General features: G+C 48.5%; 2 protein-coding genes across 2 annotated transcripts in view; one reads left to right on the top strand and one right to left on the bottom strand.

The window, feature by feature from the left end:
* Window positions 1-21,371, top strand: part of MED12L (mediator complex subunit 12L) — a 101,998-nt gene that overhangs the window by 41,985 nt on the left and 38,642 nt on the right. The gene's annotated exons all lie outside the window — the stretch shown is intronic.
* On the bottom strand, window positions 7,356-18,582 carry GPR87 (G protein-coupled receptor 87). Its single transcript, XM_042042732.1, has 3 exons — window positions 18,177-18,582; window positions 8,999-9,131; window positions 7,356-8,463 (listed from the first exon to the last, which is right to left on the bottom strand). The coding sequence occupies exons 2-3, from the start codon at window positions 9,030-9,032 to the stop codon at window positions 7,433-7,435; spliced, it is 1,065 nt and encodes a 354-aa protein (XP_041898666.1). The 5' UTR covers window positions 9,033-9,131; window positions 18,177-18,582; the 3' UTR covers window positions 7,356-7,432.

The raw sequence follows: 21,371 nt of genomic DNA, 5'->3' as shown, positions 1-21,371 counted from the left end.
GCAGGGATGAGGGGAGTGAATCAGATAAGGCTTCGGTTTCAAAAGCGTTGGCTCTCCAAGGCAGAGTTTGTAATTAACTCTAAAAAAGCCCAAAACCTCAACTCACTTGGTTTTCTTTTTGATTGTGTCCTCTCCCCAGAAGCGGCAGCAGAAGCCTCAACATCCCTTTTGGGACCAAGGTCAGCTTTCAGAGTGTGACCTACAACAAACTTTTTCCAACAGCTTCCTCATCTAACCTCTAAATTAAAATAAGGATTGTTCCATTTGTGTCCAGATGGAATCCTTGCAGGAGAGGAACAGAAGTGCAGTCTGCCAAGACAAGTGAGTTTTAAAGAGAAACATGTAAAATAAAAGGGTATGAGGAACTTTTGGCAAAGCAGAATTGTTCACCAGCCTCAATGGAATCTCTCACTCCCATGGGCAGTTCTCACTTTACATGCACCACCCCACAACTTCTGTTAAGGGAGGCTCAGGAAAAAGGAAATTTGGAAAAAATAGCCGAAACATTCAGAAGTTATTACCATTATTTCAAGTGATTGAGCATTTAGCAAAGAGGTGAATAGGCTTTTTTGCTGATTCATCAGAAAAATCATGACTTGAGTCTGCTGCCAGCACTTTGCCAGTCTGTGTGTGATGGAAGTGGCCTTTCCCATGGGCTAAAACGGCAAATGTGTCACTGCAGGGCTGGGCTCTGGTGGGGCAACATGCAGGCATGGTGCATCTTTGGGATTTGATTGTCTGTTTATTATTCCCTATTTGAAAGACTGGATGTGGATGGAGAGTCTGACTTGGAAAATTCCACCTGGCTTAAAAGGGGTCCTCAGTGCTCTCTGACACCCATTTCCTCTCCTGGAGCCTCAGATCAGATCCTGAGTTGCCCTTGTGCCACCTAGCAGCAGGTCTGTGATGATGTAAAGCAGATAAATCTGTTCAGGTCATAGTGGTTTGGATATTCTTTCCCATCCCTCCTTCTGCTGCTCCCTTCCCCCAAGCAAAAGCAGAGAGTGCTCTGAGACACAAAGTGCGGCATCGCGTCCTCGCCCGCCCTGGCAATGCTGCCCCTGCTCAGCCCAGCATGAGGCTCTGGCAAACAGCTTGGGCATGGCACATCCCTGATGCCTCTCCTTGTCTTTGATTGGTGTGCTGGGGCTCTGCAAATGAGCCCTGCTGGGGCTGGTGGGGTGAGGGAATGTTTAACAAGCTCTTGCCTTGTGCTGACTTCATTGCTCTGAAGAAAGCAACACCACCACTGCATTTGTGGCTTCCTTAGAGCATGATGCAACTCATTTATACTGAGTAACTTGGATCAAAGTCAGCAGGTGGGTGCTGCAGTGGATTTCCATCAGTTGTGTTGGAAAGGCCATCTGGCTTTTTAGGGACACAGCAAACACCAGAGCTCCAGGGAACATCCCACATTCTCTGCATGCCCAGGCTTCCTGTCAACCCTGGTTGCTGTGCCTGGTCCCGTGACTTTCAGAGCAATTCCCACTGACATTTCATGAGATGTTTTTGGAACAATTTCTGTTTGGCTCTACTTACTACTTCTGTAATGGAATTGCACCCCCAGGATGAGAGTACGAAACAGTTGTTGGACACGGTCTGCCTCTGAACGGAAGGCTGTGTTCCTTCTTTCTAGAGGGGAAATTTCTTGAGGTTGAACTCAGAAGCGGCCATTTAGTTCTTACACAGTTCAGGGTTGTTTTCTGTGCTTTGCAAAATATTTTTGGGGAGCAGAACCCAATCTATTTAAAATAAACGTAGTGAGCCTCTGAAGGGGCAGCATGACGGTGCTGCTCAGGCTTGCAATGACTGTAACTCACCAACTTCATTGCTCAGAAAGTAATAAAGATAATGGTGTTTGCCTTGAGTGGTGAATGAAGACCACATCTTTGTGTGTGTTAATGCATTGAGGTAAAGGATAAAAAGTTTTGAACAACCTGCAAGTTCACCTTTCCATGTTAAATGTCCAAGGCTGTTCTGGTGGCTGTAAACAGCCATCAGTGTCTGGCCTGTTGGGGATGTTGCCTGTCTCCCTCTCACTGTGCTTTGATATGATGTATTATTTTTCTGGTTTATTGTTTATTTTAGTCTGTTGTATTTATTTATTTGGGGTGTCTGATGACAGTCTTTCTATTTGAAACACAACCCAAATGCAAATAAAACAAAACATTTCACGTACTGTCAAGTTTGTTACCTAATTTGATCAGTGCATGGTCCTGGCAGATTGAGTGGATCAAAGGTTGTGTGTGTGTGTGAGTAGTTTTGTACTTTAGATGTTCATACTTTGTATTCTGAAATTCTGTTTTTGTAGGTTTTCTTAATGGCATGGCTGTGCTTTTTGGTCTGAAATGTCATTCTTGGCTGAACCTTGTTTAGAATTGTTAAACTAGAACCAAGCACATCAGTCAGAGAGCTGCATGCAGTGAGGAAGTGGAGTGTGCACTCTGAGGAAGCCCCAAAGGCAGGGGTAGTGCAGTGTTTCCAGTGTAAGATGCCATTCTGTGATGGATTAAATGTTGCAGCACAGATAATTTTCTGCAGTGAGAAGTAAGCAGTTGTCCAGGGCAGAGGATTAAGGGCTTAAGGGGTGGGTGGGGTGCCTGAGCTCTGTGTACAGTTTCACCCGGTTGGAATGACTCTGGCCAGCAGGGCAAGCCGAAGGGTTGCTCTGTTATACAAACATGGGTATTTTTCCAAAATGCCAGCCAAATCGAATGTTTAAGGATCTAAAGATGTGGCTGCTGTTTCTAAAGGGTTAGAAAGCAGGCAGTGAGCATGGTTACTAGATGGCCCCACACTTTACCATGCACTTTAGGTGGCTTAAGAACAAACCAATAATGTATTTTACCTTTAGCCATTCAAATCTGCTTGTTCCCCCAGAATCCAAAATTCCCTACTGCTGGTGGTTGTATTAAGAGAAGCTTTTAACACTTTGTCTGAGCTCAGGGCCTAAGAAAGGAATCCTTTTGTAGGATCGTGCTGATGGACTTGGGTCCCAGAGCAGGAGAGCGCAGAGCCAGAGAGGGGAGAACTCTGCTGCCGTGTCCCAGCACGTCTGGTGACAAAAAGACTGGTGGTGATTTGGTTCCTCACGTGTCTGGTGACAGCAGTGCGGGGTGGGGTGGCAGCTCTGCAGTCTTTGCTGACAGAAGTGGGGCTGGTGGGTCCTGACTTGTGTTCTAAGTGCAGGATCTTACTGCACCAAGCCATTGCCATGTGGAAGTGGTATCTGTGACTACGGGTCAAACCTGTGCCCTTTGCAGACCTGCTAACAGAGCTGTCAGTGCTTCCAGCCCTACTGAACATGAAATCAGGCAGATCGTAGTGTATCAGTGGCCAAGCTCTGGGAATTGCTAAAAGCAAGATGAACAAGACAAGTATTTTACTAGGATAATCCCCCTGGAAGGCCAGCTAATTACAAAAGTATTGCAGGACTTCTAGTTGGGTTTTTACCCTGTCAAATCTGCCAGCAAATCTTTTCTGCTCAGTTTTGTTTGGGTGATGGGTGGATGTCTGTGCATCCTCGTGGAACAGCCTTCTGAGGCCTTACAAGGATTTGCCTGGAGCTCACTCCCCAAGCCCATGTCCGTGTTCAGGTGGCACCACTGCTGCTCCCACACAGATGTTTTACCTTACGGGGTGGCAGGAGATCCAGAGGAGCACTGAGGGAGGGGACTGTGCTAGACTGAATTAGAAAATGCTTCATGTGAGATTTGATTAAGTAATTTTTCTTACTTAATCAAAGTAGGCTTTCTTGGAGCTGGTTCTCTTTTCTTTCAGCCACAGCCAACCATTTTTCTAGTTGCACGTTTGTACTTAAAAGATCATCTCCATAATTTTTGCAGTTTCTCCTGTGTGTCTTTCTCAAAATACAATTGTGTTTAAAGTACCTCATTTTCTGATTTCAGAGTCATACATTCTACATCTGTAACCTTTTCAGGAAATGGGGAGCTCGTGATTTCCTTTTGTGTGCAAGATAAACTCTCCTTGAAAACGGCACAAATAACAAATACCTTTTTCTCTTTTTTCTTTCGTTTTTTTTTTCCCTTTTTCTCATCTTTCCACCATTTCTGCTCACAAGGTTAATATCTGGTCACAAGTTTCTTGATCACAAGCCTAATATATGGGTCAACACTCAGCACAGACGAGGACAAAAACTCATCAAATGGTGTCTCTTCTGGGGAGGGTGAGGAGGATGAACCCATGGATCTGTCCCTGCAATTTTGTGTTGAATTCTCATCCCCCAGTTAGATGCAAAATGGGGGTATCTTTTATACTTTAGTAACCACTAATGTGCAGAGTTCTGTGGGTGGGACTGTGGTCAAACCTTTCAGTGTTTGTGGGTGCATTGTACAGAATTTATGTACAGGTAGGTGGTGGACTTGGTTTACAAAGCATTTCTGGTTAACACAAACCACAAGATCTCCATCTGCATTGTGTTTGCACCATGGGCTCCCTTGCATGTTGAGTTCTTCATTTTCTTCACAGTTTTATGTTTCCAGCACTGATGCATGGCTGGGTGAGCCTGTCACAGCCACGCTGCCTATCAGTGCTTTCCCACTGCTTAATCCATCATGAGAGGCTGGTGGGTGCCAATGCAAAGACAGATTTTTAGAAATTTGGGTGGGTTTAGTTTCCTTTTTTAAGATTCCCGTGAAGCTGCACTGGTGGAAAGTCACAGGAAGGGTCATTACTAGAGAAACCACAGAAGAAGAGGACAAAATGTATGTAGTGACAAAAGTCCTGCGCCTGTAGCGATCTGCAGCTGGCTCTGAGTACGGGTTCAAATCTCATTTCTCCCACAATAATGCCCTGGCATGGAGAGTTCTGCCTGGGCTGTTCCATCAGAGTATGTAAAATATAATTACATTTGAACTACAAACACTGTAATGCAAATCTTCCTGAATGTAAAAAATCCCAAATGTTCATGAATTGTTCAATTGTTCAGGAATTGCTTCTTGCATTCTTGGGTCAGATCTGCTGTTGTACTTCCACACAGAAAACTCTGTTTCCTCTGAAAAATGGGACTCTGGGACTGTACAGCCACAGTTTATACCCATGTCTGTCCTGATGTGGCTCTCTGAAAGGGCAGAGCTAGGTCAGGGCCTGAGACTTTCCGTACAACTTCCTTGTAGCTTTTTCTTTCAAGATGAACTTTTAGAGACCAAAATTCCATGTCAAATCTGGATAAATTAAATATAGTTATCTGGTATTTGGGGCTTGGGATATTGTATAATTCCTTTTTAGCCCTGGGAAAATACTTCACAAACAGCATCTTCAAAGAGCTGTCATGTATGTGAGTGTGTGTACAAGCCAGTGATGGGGGATTATCACAGACACACCCTGTCAAGTAAAGTAAACTGCTCTTGGTGTGATTTTTCAGTGGAGTGTTGTCTGCAGCCGAGGGGTCAGGCTGCAGTGCAGGGGGGTCCTGGCTGGCCTCTGTGCTGCATGGCCGTGTCTTCCCTTCCCAGATTTCATATGGATATCCCACTGCTGGGACTACACTTTCCAGAAACTACACTTCCTGTGCTTTGAAGGGCATCATCCCATCACCTGAATGTGGCTGCTTTGGGTAATAGATTTTTTGGCGGAAAGCTCTTATGGGGGATCAGCAGTAGTGTCTCTCCTAGGAGGAAACACCATGAAAATCCATCCTTTAGTAAAAAAATAAGTGGGTAGTGAGAAAGGTGGTATATGTGCATCCTGTCAGGAGGGCACACAGCACTGAGGGCTGCAGGTGCCCATCTGTCTGCAGCCACCCCTGCGCTGCGCCATCAGCTCCACCCTGTGCCAGGGCAAATCCCGGCCCTGCATGCCTGGTCTGCTGTCTCCTCACCTGCCTTTAGTGTCCTCTGGCTAGGGACAAACAGGGATATTGCCACTCAAGTGGCTCTTTGGGCTTTGCTGGGCTTGTGTGGAAATCCACCTGGAAAAAGGTCACTGTGAATTTAACACAGCAAGTACCAGGCACAACTTAACAAGCCATAAACGCTTGGTGATTTACACTTGTAAAAGGGAGACCAGAAGCACTCAGTCTTGATTTGCTTTAACCATATAAGACCTAAGAGGACAGTCTTTGGTTAGGAATGTCTGCATACAGAACTGATCTTCCAGTCCTAAATAGTATCATTCCATTTAATTTGGTGCTTGTGAGAAGTTAAACTATGCAACCCAGTCCCCAGAATGGTTCTCTTAATATGGTTTTGTATGTGCATGGAGACTGCTTAGGGTGCAAGATGGTAGATTTGGTCCCAGAACTAGTCTGGTGTGTGTCAACAGTTTTCTTACAGAGCTGATTGGGAAACAGGGTTTATCTGTGGTATTTTAGTCATGTAAAGTATTTTTATTTAAAGTAGGATAAATACCCAAAATATCCTGTCTTCCTTTCCAGAAATGTTCTCCCCTGAACAATGTAAGCGGTTTTATAATACTTGTGTTAATCCAGGTATTATCGTACTTACATTTCAACTTCTTAATTATTCATAAACCAAAATCTAAACCTAAACCAATAATGTTAAAAAAAAAATAGAAGAAACCCTTCTTTCAGTGGAAAAATTTATCAAAGATGTTCTCATACAGACCTTAATCTTGTTATTTGAGTGCTGCATTTTCAGGGTTTTCTTGTCAACCCCCTTTTTTTTTTGTGTGTGTATTAAAAGGAAGGTCCTGCTGTGTGTGAGGCACTGGCCGAGGGACTGTCGCCATCTCCTGCTTGTGCAGCTGTGCTGCATCCCGGGCTGGCTGTGAGCGCAGACTGCTCGGGCCGCCTGACAGCTCCTGCCAACCTGCCTTTATTAGGTTGGTTATTTTTGCTCTGAGCAGCTTTTGCTCTAAACAAATCTGATTTAGTCTCCAGTGAGTCCAGGACAAAAGGGTCCATGTGAACATTGCTGGGTTGGGAGGATTCAGCACAAACACTGCATGAGATGGTGCTGCCGGTGCCAAAGTGCCGTGAGGGAACACGGAGACGCTTGGGCTAGTGGCACAATGCCATGTGGCACCAGAGCCCTGCGCTGCCCCGGGCACACCGAGGGTCCCCACGGAGCCTGTGCCACCTCCTCCCCTTCCCTGCACCTACTGGCATCCACTGGACCCTGGGGAAGCTGATTCCTCACAATGCATCCCACTCCGAGGCCCGAGGGTCCATCCTGGCTGGAGCCTCCTGAGCTCAGGGTTGTTTTCTGAGCTGAGGCAGCCTTAAGTTGGTTTTTAAACCAACTAACCTACCAAAACAGCCCCCAAGCTCCACAGAGTGAGCCTGATCCCTGCGGGGATGGAATTTGGGATGGATGTTGGTGAGCTGACACAGAAAAGCTGAACATGTCTGCACATCCCTCAATGAGCTTCTGTGGTCAGATACTTAAAGAGACATTTTATTTACATGATATACAAGCACTCTCACAAGTCAGCAGAGTCTCTGTGGGTGCCTTCAGACATCGGTGTACTCGTGGTAGATGCGCACCTCTGATCTCCTGACGCTCTGGAGGGACCTGATGCTCTCGCTCCTGGTTCTCATGTTGGATTTCCTGAACAGCCTTCGTGAGAATGATCGACACATGAAAAAATAAATGATTGGATCCAGACAGACATTGCATGCGGACAGGAACAGTGTCATTTCCTTACAATAATACAAGATTTTATGTGCAGAGTCATCTAAAATTTTGTCCAGATGACTAAAAGTAAAGGGTATTCGGCACAAATGGTAGGGCAAAAAGCAGGTGAAAAACACAGCCACGACAACCCTTATACTCTGGTTGTGCTTCCTCTTTCGGCTGGATGAGCTAATGAACTGTTTGCTTGATTTATAGATGTACCTGGATATGGCAATGTAACACCCTATTAGGACTATCAGCACCACTACAAACATGCAGGTGTTGATGTAGATGACAGCCGAGTGCCACTTGACTCCCAGGGGAGACTTCAGCTTTAGGCAGTCGTTGATGTTTCTCTTGGTGGGGTAGCCGTTGGTGAGGATCAGGTTTGGCAGCGCCAGGAACGCCATCACCACCCACACGCAGGCTGACAGGATCTTGGTGAAGGTGATGCTGTACATTCTGGAGTCTCCAAAGGGCTTCACCACCTTCAGGTAGCGGTCAATGCTGATGAGCCCGAGGAACACGATGGTCGTGTACATGTTGGCGTAGAACAGGACTGTGGTGTAGCGGCACAGGAAGGAGTTGAAGTGCCACGGTCCCAGCTGCGAGTCCTGGATGATCTTGAACGGGAACGTCAGTGTCATGAGCAGGTCTGCAACCACAATGTTCTTGAGGTAAAATATAAAACTGGTTTTGTTTCTGATGTGGAAGAAGATCCACACTGCTAGGCCGTTCAGCAGGAGGCTGGCCAGGAAGATGACGAGGTAAAGCACGGGCAGGACGATGGTGGTGAACTCATCATGTGTAGAGTTCCCGAGGGAGCTGGCGTTGGGCGGGGTGCTGTTGTCTGGGCTGAGGCGATTCTCTGTGGGAATGAGGGAAAGCAAAAGGTTGAAGTTTGTTACTGGTGTTTTACAAACGGGCCAGTTTAGAACTGTCCTCTCCCTGGGCAGTCTGGAGGCTGTTTGGGTGAACCATAAATCAGAACAGCAGGTTGCCAGCTCTTGGCTTTCTTGACAGAATGTGACTTGTGAGCTGAGATGTTTGTCATGAGACAGGGCTCTGGAGAGGCTCCTCAGGCCTATCAAAATGCTCGTTTAAACTTAGTTTACTTAAATGTATTTGAAAATCACAGTCTCTGGGGGATTTTAAGATTTCATATGTAAATGTTTGTGAAAAACTTATAAACTCTGTCACAAAATGACAGTACATTTTGTTTCAAGTTGTTTATGCTCTGGCCCTGCCGGGTGAGGCAAACCAGGCTGGCTGGCTGTGGGGTAGCGCTGGGCAGTGCTCAGACAGCCTGTGCTGGAATGACTTATTTCTTTCAAATGTTGGTAGGAACTGACAGTAATAAAGTAAACACTTATCAATCGCTTATATTTCCATTGTTATTTTACCTGGCAGTTTTCCATAGGACAAATTGTACCCCATCCTTTGTGTTGCTGTAGGTTTTCTGCTGAAATACTCTTCAGGAGTCCCACTGGCAGCCGTGGATCTGGGATGCAGCAGGGCCTGTGCCAGGATGATGTTCTGGGGAAAAAAAATCCAAATTAAAACCAAGGAAAATAGGAGAGCCCACCTTCTTGTCCCCTGCATGGAGAGGAGCTTTGTGAAAGGAGCTTCCTCTGGAATTCCCAGTGAAGGGCTGGCTAAGGTGTGCTAAGGGCTGATCTCTGGGTACTGCACGGTGGTTCTGTGGTCAGGTCTTCATTGCCCTCTTCTTGCTCATTTCAGTGATGGATCACCAAGAGTGGAATTTTTTTTAAAATCATTACTCACTTCTTGAAGTAAAAAAGTTTCATCTGTAATTATGAGATATGTGTGTATGACTTCATAGTGTATTCCCCAAACTGGGGTGGAAATTGTGGAAGTGGCAAGTTCCTGTTCCTTTTTCATAGAAACTGGCACACAAGGAATACTGAAATCTGCAGAAACTCATTTATGCCATGATGGCATCACAATGTTTGCCATTGTTCAAAGGGATTTTGCCAATACCAGTTTGTAAGGCTGTGCTCCAAATTGTTCTTTCCTCTATCAGTATGCAAATGCAGTAACTTTTCTGTGGTTCAATTTTTGCTTACAAGTTTTGATAGGAAAACTGGCAAAATTGTTCAGATCTCACCAATCCCACTAGACGTGACTGCTCTCATGGGAATGAAGAGAGGATGGAATTCCTGCAGCCCTTTTGCAGATCAGAACCTGTTTTAGGTGCCATGCCCATGTAGGAGCCACGTTGTGTGGCACTAGATGGCACCAAAGCAAGTAATGGTGTGTGAAAGAATCGGTAAAAACTTTAATTTGGACATTTTAACCTTTTTATCCGTCTGGCTTCTTGGCTGGCACTATTTCCTCTGACAGTGACAAGACTGTCAAGGGTGTTGTAGGTATTTTGTTTTCTATGGGTCTGGGCAGCAGTAATCCGTCATGTTTTGCTGTTGCTGAGGGTTTGCAGCTCTCTTTTCCGCCCAGGAGGCACGGAGATCAAAAGAATACGTGATTTTATGAAAAGATGCATATCTGACTCCTTATGTAAATAAGGTGCTTATTTCCCTGCTTTTCAGAGTTTCTTTTAAGTCTGCATAATGCCCGGTCCCTGGAAAACTCCTTGTTCTCAGGCTCTACTGAATCCTGAGTCCAGAGAAGTCGGTGAGGTATTGGCTGTGTTGCCTGGGATTCGAGGCAGAGCAAGAGGTGGCTCCTGTGTCCCCCTGCTGTAACCCTGGGAAATGCTGCAGGATTCCCTGGGGCTGGGGACGGATCTGTGTGGAATGGACTGCACGTGTACTGGTGTTGCTCTGGTCCCAAAGGGATTTGCTCTAAGTCCTGTCAAAAAAGGCTCCTTTCTTTTTCCTCCTCTGCATCCATTCTCGTAGGTGGATGCTGTCACAAGAGACTGTAAAAATCCAGCACCGGGTAGTGTCAGTGCCTGTGATTCCTGCACAGACAGCCCCGACACTCTGCAGAGGTTCTGTGCCTTGTTTGACGTCAGGTGGCTGTTTTCTGGTGCTGGTGGGGAAGCTCCCTGTGACAGGGATCTCTGGCCAGAGGGAGTTGCCATCCTCCGGCCGCTCCCCGGCACTGGTCACGTTCCCATCTGCATTTGCTACCGGCAGGGATGGGCCATCCCCAACAAACCCTCTTCAGTACAGATCAAAATCCAGTTTCCTTCCTTCTTGTGAGCAGTGTCTTGTTTCCTGGGTACTGTTACGTGAATCCACTGGCTGTCAGCCTGAATCCTGGGATTTAGCCCGTGGCTTTACAGTGCAAAGTGCTGCGGAGGTCGGACTGCAGTCACAGGGGCCAGACGCGGCTCCACCGCTGCAGCAGGAGGCTCTGCCCGGACAGGAGTGTTCTCTCCGCCCCAGGGAGCGCCTGCAGTCCCCAGTCAGTCTGTGCTGGGCTGTCTGTGCCCCGTGGGGGTTGCCGGGCTCCCCGCTGCTCCCGTGCTTGCCCTGCGCTCTTGCTCAGGTGCCTTTCCCGGTCCCCGATGCCTGCAGAGCCCGTGCTGGCGGAGCATCCCTTCTCCCTTCTCCCTTCTCCCTTCTCCCTTCTCCCTTCTCCCTTCTCCCTTCTCCCTTCTCCCTTCTCCCTTTGGCGCGGCTCGGGAGCGCTGCGTGGGTGGCAGGAGCTGCACGGTCCCGGCTCTGAGCCTGGAAAGCCGTTCTTGCGGTGAATCCCACACAGCCCCGGCTGAATTCTGCCCGGGGCAGCGGCCGTGGTGGAGCCCTGCCACATGTGTCCCCTGGTCAGGGAAGGTGTGACCACGCTCGGATTGCCCAGGGACATCCAGGCCACTGCGAAGCCACTGTGGGACCTGTGTGCAGTTGTGCAGGCCAACCAGGACTGAGTCTTTACTTGGATATCTCCGTGTCTTCTTATTCCTGATGGTTTTAATGTTAAAATATGTTCCAAAATTATCTCAACAAACTGTGGGTTGGAAGAACAAAGCAGCAAATTCTTCACCAGTGTAACCTGTGCCAGCTGGGCTTCGTGAGCAGGGCCCCATGCCCTGCCAGCACACCTGAGCTCAGCAGAGGCTCTGGTGTCTGCAGGGTGGAGGAGAGAGGCAACACTTGTGACTGCTTGTCCTTACACACCAAAGGCTCTCCCTGGTGTTGCTGTAGCTCAAAGCTCTAAAGACTTCACCAGGCAGGTCTGTGCAGAGCTGCAGAAAAGTGCTGGTGTGATGGTCCTGCTGCACAGAGCTGGGTGTGTGATAGAGGGTGGGATGCACAGCGATGGTCTGCTCAGACTCAGTGGGCCAAAGGTGTTTCCATAGTTTCCTGCCAAAGTCTGTCAGGCTGAGGGGTGCTGTGGTGGGCAGAGCACTCGGAGCAGTGTGGCTTTGTTGTTTACATGCTGGGGTACGTGAGCAAGGCCTGCCTGTAGAGTTGGGGTATCTGTGCTCCAGTAGCTTCGTTCTTGCCGACAAAGACTGTTATATTGCAGACTCCAGGAGTAGGAACAAACATGCTCTATGGAGAATTCACTCTTTTTCATGTGTTCTGTTGCAGTAGGCAATGAAGACTGTCTTCTCTTTAAAGAGTGTTTCAGGATATTTTGTAAATGCTCACTGTGTACTCTAATTGTGGATTTTTTACTTGTTTGAATATAGTATTTTTGTGCTCAGCAGGGCTGCCTTTCCTCTCCCTGTCCAGTTCTTTGGACACTTTCCTCACCAATTTCATCCTAAGCAACTATACAAATATATTCTGCTTGGATGGCTTTGGAGATGCACTAGAAGCTGCTCCTTTATCCAGGCAGCTTTGTGAACCAGAATACATTTTACTTCTTGTAGCTTCTGCACTTTGTTGGTGGTTGATGAGATAATCTCTTGCTGCTCATGTGGACAGACTGGTTTATGTCCATGATTGATGTAACCTCAGAGAAGAAATGAAATAACAGGCTGCATGGCAACCTTTCGTGTCAGGTGGGTAGGGAATGACTGCAGAGTTTTTCTAGTGACTAAGGCTTTAAGTTGCCTTCCTGTTTAAAGAAATGGTATGTCCTCAAATCTAATCTTTTTTCAATTTATTTAAAACTTTTTAGAATTGGAAAACTCTCTTTGTGACCTAGACCAGCTGTTCTAGGTCATGGGGCTGCAGAGTCTTAAGTAATGGTTTTTATTTGAGCACATAACTTGTTGGTATGTGCCTTCTTGCCAGTCCCTCTGCATTCATCACCGTAAGCTTGGGTAAATGATGGGGTTAATGCAGCAATAGACATGTGAGGCAGATATTAAAGCTGCTGCTGGCTGGCTGCAATGCTGTTCTTTTCTGTTGCCCTTCAGAACCAAATCACGGAGATGACTGTAAAGATTTAGGGGGAAGAAGCATTGGTGCAGGGTAAGAGCACGTGTGCACACAGCTGCTGCAGGCAGGCATGGAGCCTCTGTCACTGCTCTCTGTGTCAGCCCCACACTGTCCCGTGTCCCCTGAGCCTGCTCCCGGCCCGTGCTCCCTGAGCAAGCCTCCATGTTCTGGTTTTCCCTGCCTGCATCTCTTTATCCTTCTTAGTGCTTTCTCTTGTTCACTACAAGCCCAGTCCCAGCAGCTAGGGCACTGCCACCTTTCCCTTCCTTGGAGGCCTCTGTCAAAAATGGTCCATCTCCCTTTTGGTGAAGGTATATGTTAATGTGCTGGTAATGCACAGTGGAATAACCTGAAATTCCTGTTTGAATTGCTGCCTACTTCAGTAAGTTGCCCTGCTTGCTCTCTTGTGCTTTGCACACTGTAATGGTTTTGGTGTTTTTGTAGCCAGTACGTCCTCGTCCTGGCCCTGACTGGGGTGGGGTGGGAGCTCCTGGGGTCCCCCCGTGCTCTGAGCAGTGCTGGAGCCCCCGAGCACCTCCTGCTGCTGCTGAGCACGGGGGGTGCCCAGCACCCACCCCACTGTCACTTCCCTCAGCTGGGAGAGGGCGAGAGCAGCCCTGGGCTCCCCGTGCCCCCTGTGCCCTCTGTCCTGGGAGTGGGGCCAGCATGGGCTGGTTCCCTGGGCCAGGAACGCTGCCCTGCTCAACCAGCACACTGCAGAGAGGCTGAAAGGAAGGACTGGGGTGTAACTGTCCCCAGCTGTGGCTTACGGTGCCTGTCTTCTTCGTCCTAGCCAGAAATAGGAACCTGCCTCTGCTCAGAAAGCTGCTTGTCTGCTCCAGCTTCTGGCACAAGACCTCCTTCTGTGTTTTCAGGTTCCTCCTTGAACTTCCCCTCATTTCCAGCCTAGCTTTCCTCTCACATGTCTCAGAGCAGTGCAGCATCCTGCCCCGGGAAGCTGCTGTGCAAACTGGCTTCCCTCTGCCTTCGGCTGCTGTCTCCAGGATCCTGTCCTGTCCCTGCCCTGTCCTATCCATTCAGGAGAGACAGGAAGGGCAGTGGTCAGGGCTCACACCTGCCCGGGCCCTCAGCTGACATCCATGTTGGGATGCACACAGGAGCAGCCCTCCCTTGACTCTGTGCTGGGACATGCTGCTGGCAGGGACCTATGTCCCCACCCTTGCTCTGCCCAGGAGAAAAGGCACCTGTACCCTGCAGAGCCCCCACATACAGGCACTGACTGATGGTGTGGCTCAGTCTTCCTCTGTCCTCCGCCTGTGGCAGCTGGAAGTGCCACGCGTGGCTCCAGTGCCTGGGCTGGATGTACCTGGCGTCAGGGCAACCACCTAAATGTGCTGAGTCTTCACCTGTGCTGCAGCTGAAATCTCACAGCCTGTTTGCACCTGTAACTTGTTGGGAGTAGCAAGATGCTGGAGTAAGCATTTGATAATACCATCTAGTATGCAAAATTCTCATTTTGGGGGAATATGCCCTTAAGATAACATGATTTCCTCACTTTGAAAAGAAATAGTAAAAGTACTTGGACAAATCTAACTTTCTCAAAGCCACTTTTGGAATATTTTGTCCAAATGTAGCCATTAATTTTTTTCTCATTTCATGTGAATTATTATGAACCCTAATGGTCCTCTGTGTGAGACAGTTCTGACATGAGATGTTGCCCGAGCTATCAAGTTCTTTTTTTTCTGTCTTTTGAGTTGTTCCTTGCTAAAAGTTCATGGATTATATTACCTGCTTGGAATTGGATTTTCTATGCAGAGTTTGCAAGGTCTAGTAACTGTTGTTAATTGTTACAGTAAGACTGTTTTTTAAGCTTATTTGCAGAACCTAAAGCTGCATGAATTCCCTTTCCTGTTGCATAGGCACTGTAGTTCCCAGGTGACGCTGGAGGAGTGCTTCCCAGTTCTTTGCTGCATTAATGACCAGCACATGCACTGTCCGTGGCCCAAAGGCAGGGGTGTACCTTCAGTGGTCATTGTGGCTCTGGTCAGGTGTGCTGGGCTGTGGTGCTGTGTGCAGGAGGGGCTCAGAGGGGGCCAGCACCTCACTGCCACCTCTAAAGAGGTGGGGAAGGAGTGTTGTGGCACGGTACAGCTCCACAGCTCCTGTGGACTGCAGTGGTTTTTGCATGAGAAGTTGAGACATCTGCCAGCAGAACTGGTATCAGCTGGGCAGGAGGTGAGCAGCTGCTCTTGGTGCAGGAGAAGCTGGGCTGCAATTGCTGGCTGCTTTTTTTTGAGGAAAAAAAAAGAAAGCTCAACACAGTGCTTGGGCAGAGCTGGGATAATGAATGTTTTCTCAGTAAGGCAGCCTCTAATTAGGAAGGAGTAAAGGAACTCTGGAATGTTTCCTTTGCTTCTTTCTAGAAGATGCTGCTGCTGGTTGGTTGTGGTCGCACAAAGCTGCTGGCAGTGGTAGCTGTGCTGCAGCCCTGTGGAGAGGCTTTCCTTGGGCCCCCACCAAGAATACACCACGTGAGGTGCAGCCCCCGTGCACAGCCTCGGTGGGGCCCTGTGGTGAGGGTCCCACAGCTCCTGCGCTGCGAGCGGGCGGGTCCTCGGCGCTGCCCAGAGCGCGGTGCCACGCTGGCCGAGCCACGTGCCTGGGCCATGCCACAGGTGACACGGCTGCCACGGTCTGCACCCACCAGCAAAGGCCATGGCTGGGGTGGCCAGGCTTGCGTTGGAGGTTTTTACTGAAAATACCAGCTTTTAGGCTTGATTACTTGTACTGTGCTGTGAAAAACATTAAGTAAAAATTTCAAAACGACACTTTAAAAAGAATCAAGATGTCTGGGGCACAAACACAAAAATGCAGGTGTGTGACTGGCAGCACTGCACCTTCATCTGTTGGACCTGTGTCTGCTGTCCCTCTATCACATCCCTTGGGGCCACTGTGAGAAAATATGTTGGGAAGTCAAAATAATTATTAGTACATGCATGTCGCCAGTGCCATTTAAATCCTCCAGTAATTCCAGTCTACCTTTCAGGCATTTTTCTTTGTGCTGAAGCAATTTCTATTGTTTTTTTTGAATGCAATCCTAATTCACATCACAGAAGCACCAGGAAATCCTCATGTGCCTGTGTCAGCTGGTTTCTCGGTGGTCCGGGACATCCTGCTGCCGGACAGTGCTCTGCGTGCTACTCTCAGCAGCACCACTGCTTGAAAGAGGAAGGAGAAGGACCTGGGGATTTTAGAGTGCGACTGGGAGAAGTCCAGCCTGGTGCAATGCCTTTCTTTCATGCACAGCCCAGAGGGTTCCCTGCCCCCTCTCGGAATGGATGGGCTGCTGGCCCTGGGCAGGGCGTCAGGCGCCAGCTGCGAGAGCTGCTGCTCCTCCTGCCACCCAGCTCTGGGCTCCTTTTACAGGGGTGGCACCAGCTGCCACAGTGAGGGTGATAGAAGCTGATAGAAGTCCAGTTTATGCTGCTCAGCATCAGCTGTCCCTTTGGCATGTCACTGACATTTTCTTGAGGAAGAACCAGAAGCAGTGGTTGCTGCAGTACCTCGCGTGAGGTTCACTGTTGGTCAGATGTGGAAAGCCAACTTCTGATAATCGACAGTGCAATGTTTTAATTTATTTAAGATGTTGGAAAGGGTTAAGACTGCTGAAATGTAGGAATGAATCTTGCCTCCTTCCTCTGGAGTTTTCTTGGCAGCCCTGGGGTTGGTGTCTGCTGCAGCCTGGGTTCCTGGGGAGCTGACAGCTGTGCAGTGGCTCTGGAGCTCATGGTGTGTGTCAGGTGCGTTTTCACTCAGTTCCAAACCATTATAAATCCTGCACAGTTTGAATTTAACGCTCTAGTCGTACCACAGGGGGTTTGCCTGGCTGCTTCTGGTGCTCACTGGATCAAAGAGCTCTGCCACACTCCCGGGATCCCTGGGGCCAGGCGACTCCCCAGTGTCCCGGGGCTCTGGAGCCCCAGCCCCTGGCACGGGTGCGTGCCGGCACATGACGGGCTGTGGGGTGCAGGTGCTGGGTGAGCTGGTCTCCCCGCTCCCTCCCTGCCCCGCAGGGGCTCCGTCAGCCTGGGAGGGAGCCGAGGGTGAGACACTGGGCTGAGCTGGGACAGGCAGCCCTTTGCAGGTGGGGAGGGAGGAAGGCTCACGGCTGATGCTGCTGAAAATTTGCTGGTTTTCTCTCCCACCCCCCTAATGCAAACACACAGTTTCTGTGTGTGAGGTCCCCACACACCCTCCAGCCTCTCTCCCCCCTCCTGCAAGAACTGCCCCTCCTGCAGTTCCTCTGTGAGGGGGGATGTCCCATGGAGAGGGGTGGCAGGAGAGGCTCTGTCTGGTGCCCCAGGGCTGCAGACCCACCCACAGAAGGGAGAGGAGGGGAAGCTTCTCCTAAAAAAAGTACTGGTGGGTTCTGTGCTCAGGACCAGTGGCTGGGAGTGAATCAGCAACATCAGCCAAAGGTTGCCTGAGTTTCCTGGTTTCCTTTTCTAAAGAGAGCTGCAGAATTCTTTAAAAAGATGGAAAGAAGTGTGAAATACTCCCAATTTCCAGATGGAGCGCACAGAAGGAAAGTGGCTGCAGGCCCTACAGCGCACAAACAAGTAATTTTTTAACAAACCCTTGAATCATGCTGCTGCTCCCAGTGCTCTGTAACCAAGAACAACCTTTTCAATATGAAATCTCCTTAAAAGACAGAGGCTTTTGCAAGCAGCTCAGATATTTCCCAGGCCGTGAGACTCATCAGATCTAATCTGCTCATTCAGAGCTATGTGGTTTTTCCAGTGAACCTGACAAGTTTTAACATGACTTGAATGAAGTACGAAGGAAGAGAACATTTATTCTGTTAATATAGTGAAGAGAGCTCAAGTTTGCTTTCCTATGCTGAAAGAGGTGAAATGGAATATAGTACAGACCCTTTTAAAGCAAAATCAGATCTTGTAGTTACTGAATCTTACTTTCTATGAGTTTAGCTCTGTCAGGAAGTGAGTTATTGAAACAATGGACCCACCTGCACTTCGAGTTGTATCTTAGAAGGAAAGATTAGTAGAAACCAGGTTTTTTTTGCCACCATGAATACTATGTATGAATGAATAAAAGGTTGGTAAAGGCATGCTATTTTGAGAACTTGACGCTTTTAATTGATCTGACATTCAGTTTATGGTTCCAAGTCTGGTTTTCAGCAGCTATATCTTAATTCCTGTCTTTTCACTCAAGGGTGAGAAAGTGCTAGCAGATTCACTGAACAACTTATCAAACACTTTTCCGATGGTCAGAGCTCACTTACCTGTCACCATCGTCGCCTTCCGCTTGTCTCGGAGCTGCATCCCAAAAGTGCCTCAGACTCCTCCAAAACGCATCTTGAAACTACAGTAGGCAGGAGAGTATTTCCTGGGAGAGGGTAGCTGAACAAACCATGTCTGGCAGTAAGATTTTTGGGCTTCTGATGGCTTTTTTTTGTGATACCTGATCAGAGAGTCAAAATTCCCCTGGCCAGGAGCAACTGGAGCAACTGGCTTTCTCATTCCTGGGAATGACTCACATGCCAGGGTAGGAGAGCGCGCTCCCGCTCACTTCCTGGCTCCGGAGCAGCTGGGGCGCCCAGGACGCAGACGGTGATTCACCTGGGAGGTGGGTTCGTGCGGGGAAGGCAGCGCTGCTGCCCTGCCTCTGCCTCCCGGGGCATACCGCGTCTGCAGGGTGGATGTGGATTTCATATGCTCCTGAAGAATCTCGTGCTGGATAGATGAGAATATCTGCTAATCAGATCATCTTGTCAATTATTAATTTGATTATATTTAGATTATCTTTAGTGTTGTGCTTTGAACAGATCCTCCCTTCTAAATAATGTGTAGAATGAAAGTAGAACACTAGTCTGTCCCTCAGTATTGCAGCTAAAATGACCCGAGTGTCTGTTCCTGCCATGGTGCTCCTTAGGACCGACTGAGCCCACTGCCTCTCACAGCCCTGCCCTCAGTGGTCCTGCCTGTACATATGTTTACATATGTCAGACTATTTAGTGCCTTTAGAGCACTGAAATAATCATGGGACAAAACTGGGACATATTATATTGGGACTGTTCTATTGGGACAAAGTTCTGCTTCATGTCACTGGAGGATGAAGTGGGTCATATCCCATTTCTGCTGCCTTCTTTAAAAAAAGGAAATCCCCATCTCCCTCATTAAAAATTCAGGGAAAAAAGAAAAATAATCTCAGTGCTCTGAGAGCAGTGGCTGCCAAGGCCTTTTTCTGTCTGTTCTGCTTGGACTGTTCTGTACACGTTTGGGTTTTTTGTCTCAAGTATCTGAGGGGCTGAGCCCTAGTCCCCCTCTGCTGAGACTGGACACCCCTCTGCACAGGAGCCCTGTCAGCTGCACGGAGCCTGTGAGGGGCCAAGCCAGAGCAGGACCCACCTGCTGCCCCCAGACTGAGCAGCTTCCTCTGGCCTCTGTCCAGGGAACCCTGTGCTAAATCCCACATTTCTCCTTGTGGGCAGACTGTAAAATTTCCTCTTGCCTCAGGACCTCTCCCTTGAATCAGGCGCAGTCCCTGATCACAGGAGACTGCTGGCACAGCTCGCCTTTGAAGAGCAGCTTTTGCAAGGCAAAGCAAACCCATGCAGATGGAGCTGTAGGAACACAGCTTCACTCTGTTGTATTTTCAGCTTTATTGTCACAGGCTGCCAAACTCATCCCAGGAGCTGGATATCCTGACAGTAGACCCAGACCAACAGATGGTCTCTGTTGCAGGCACATGGCACCCCCTGAGGATGGAGAAGCCTTTCCCTGCAGATAGGGAGAGGAGACCTGATGAAGCCCATGCCTTGCTCACACCTTGCACATGGCTGTGCAGGGCGGTGTGTGCCAGCCTCCATTTCACCTCCTTTCAGCTGTCCCTCATGCTCCAGGGTTTGGCAGCTGCCTGTTGGAGATAGGGGAACAAAAGTCAGAGGGTGTGTAGGGGGTTCATACCCTCCTGGAACAATCCCCTCCACGCTCGACTTTGCCCTGCATGAGGTGCATGCTCCAGAGCCAGGTGCTCCAGACCCAGTGCTGTGTCCTGGCTGCAGAGCAGAGTTCCTGCATCCCTGTCAGGGGCACAGCTGGACTCCCGGGAATGCTCCTGTGGTCTCAGGCCTGTGGTCCAGACACGGCGCAGCAGCACGTGATGCCTACATTTGTGCTGCTGTTTTTCAATGCTGCCGGTGCTGGTGGTTTCTCAGGCTGGGGTCTGAGGACCAGTGCAGCAGCGTGTGCTGTGGGGAAAGAGAAGAAATTGAAAGTGGAAACTGAAATGTTTGAAAAATGTAATTTAATTGCTTACAGAGACCCAAGTGTTTAGGATTTGGCACTCTGGGAGTAGAGTGCACACACCAAAACCAGTGTGTTAGTAATGGTCAAATAATAAATAAAAGCTGGACCAGAATGGGGTTTTAGTTTGTTTATTTTTTGAATATGGTGCAAAGGCACATCAACTTTTAAAAAAAATCTCTGTATTTTGGTGTACCAGTAAAACACGATGGGTTAGAACCCAGTGCCCTGGCATCCCCGAGCAGGCTCCAACGCAGACGTGTTGTTGGCTGCTCCCAGGCTGGAGCAGGTCAGGACGAGCTGACACATGAAACACTGAAACGTGGGGAGCTTGTCGTAAAAACAGCACGGAAGAAATGTGAAAGTCTGATCTAAAGAAAAGCTGAAGGTAACTTGTAACTTCACTATTGTTCACATTATTTAAAGGCTGGATATCCCTTTTTGTGTTTTGATGATTAGAGAGCAACTCTTGGATTTCATAAGAGCCTGAACAACGTTATTACAGCAATTACTGCCTTGCTTCATTCTAAAACGTCTTCACTGCCATATTTAGCAATGTGAACTGCAAGGTTATGTTAAAGCAGATTCATCACCTGGGTAATGCACAGGACTGGCTGTTTCTGTTTTTTAAGCAGAAAAGAGTCAGCAAGATCAGAGCTTGTAACACGGGGAGGATCCTCCAGCCCTACAGCTGCAGATGTGAAGGTGCTTTTGTCAGGAGAAGAGTCTTGGAAGAGCTGACATTTCCCCTTTCCTGATGTGGATTACTCCAGTCACTGTGTGATGCCTGTCACTAACAGGAAAGGAAGGAGGAAAGTATCTAATTAAGACCTGACTTTAAAAGCTCAGTTCTTTTTCCCTCTATCCTCAAGTTGCTCACAGTGTGCTGATAGGGAACCTGTAGTTCCAGGCCTTGGCTGGCTGATCCTGTCTGAAGGCTCAGGTCTGTCCTGGTGCCTTCAGTCCTGCCCTATGCCCTGCTGGCTCTGTGTGTGTGCCATCCTGTGGGTCATACCCTGGCTGCTTGACTTGTCTGCCCAGCTCTTGTTCACCATGCAAATAGTTGGTTTGCATTTCTAATTAATTGAAGCACTGCTGTGTCTTATGAGAGTTTTCTCAGTGCTCAGAACGGTGGGAGCCTGTATGGAGGGATGTGTGTAGCTGTGCCAAGA

This window comes from Corvus kubaryi, unplaced genomic scaffold (assembly GCF_017639235.1).
Source record: "Corvus kubaryi isolate FWS band 111438036 unplaced genomic scaffold, C.kubaryi_AGA036_p1.0 37397, whole genome shotgun sequence".
NCBI classification, from domain to species: Eukaryota; Metazoa; Chordata; class Aves; order Passeriformes; family Corvidae; genus Corvus; species Corvus kubaryi.
Note: the sequence above shows the minus strand (reverse complement) of the source record. Positions and strands in the feature narration are given on the sequence as shown.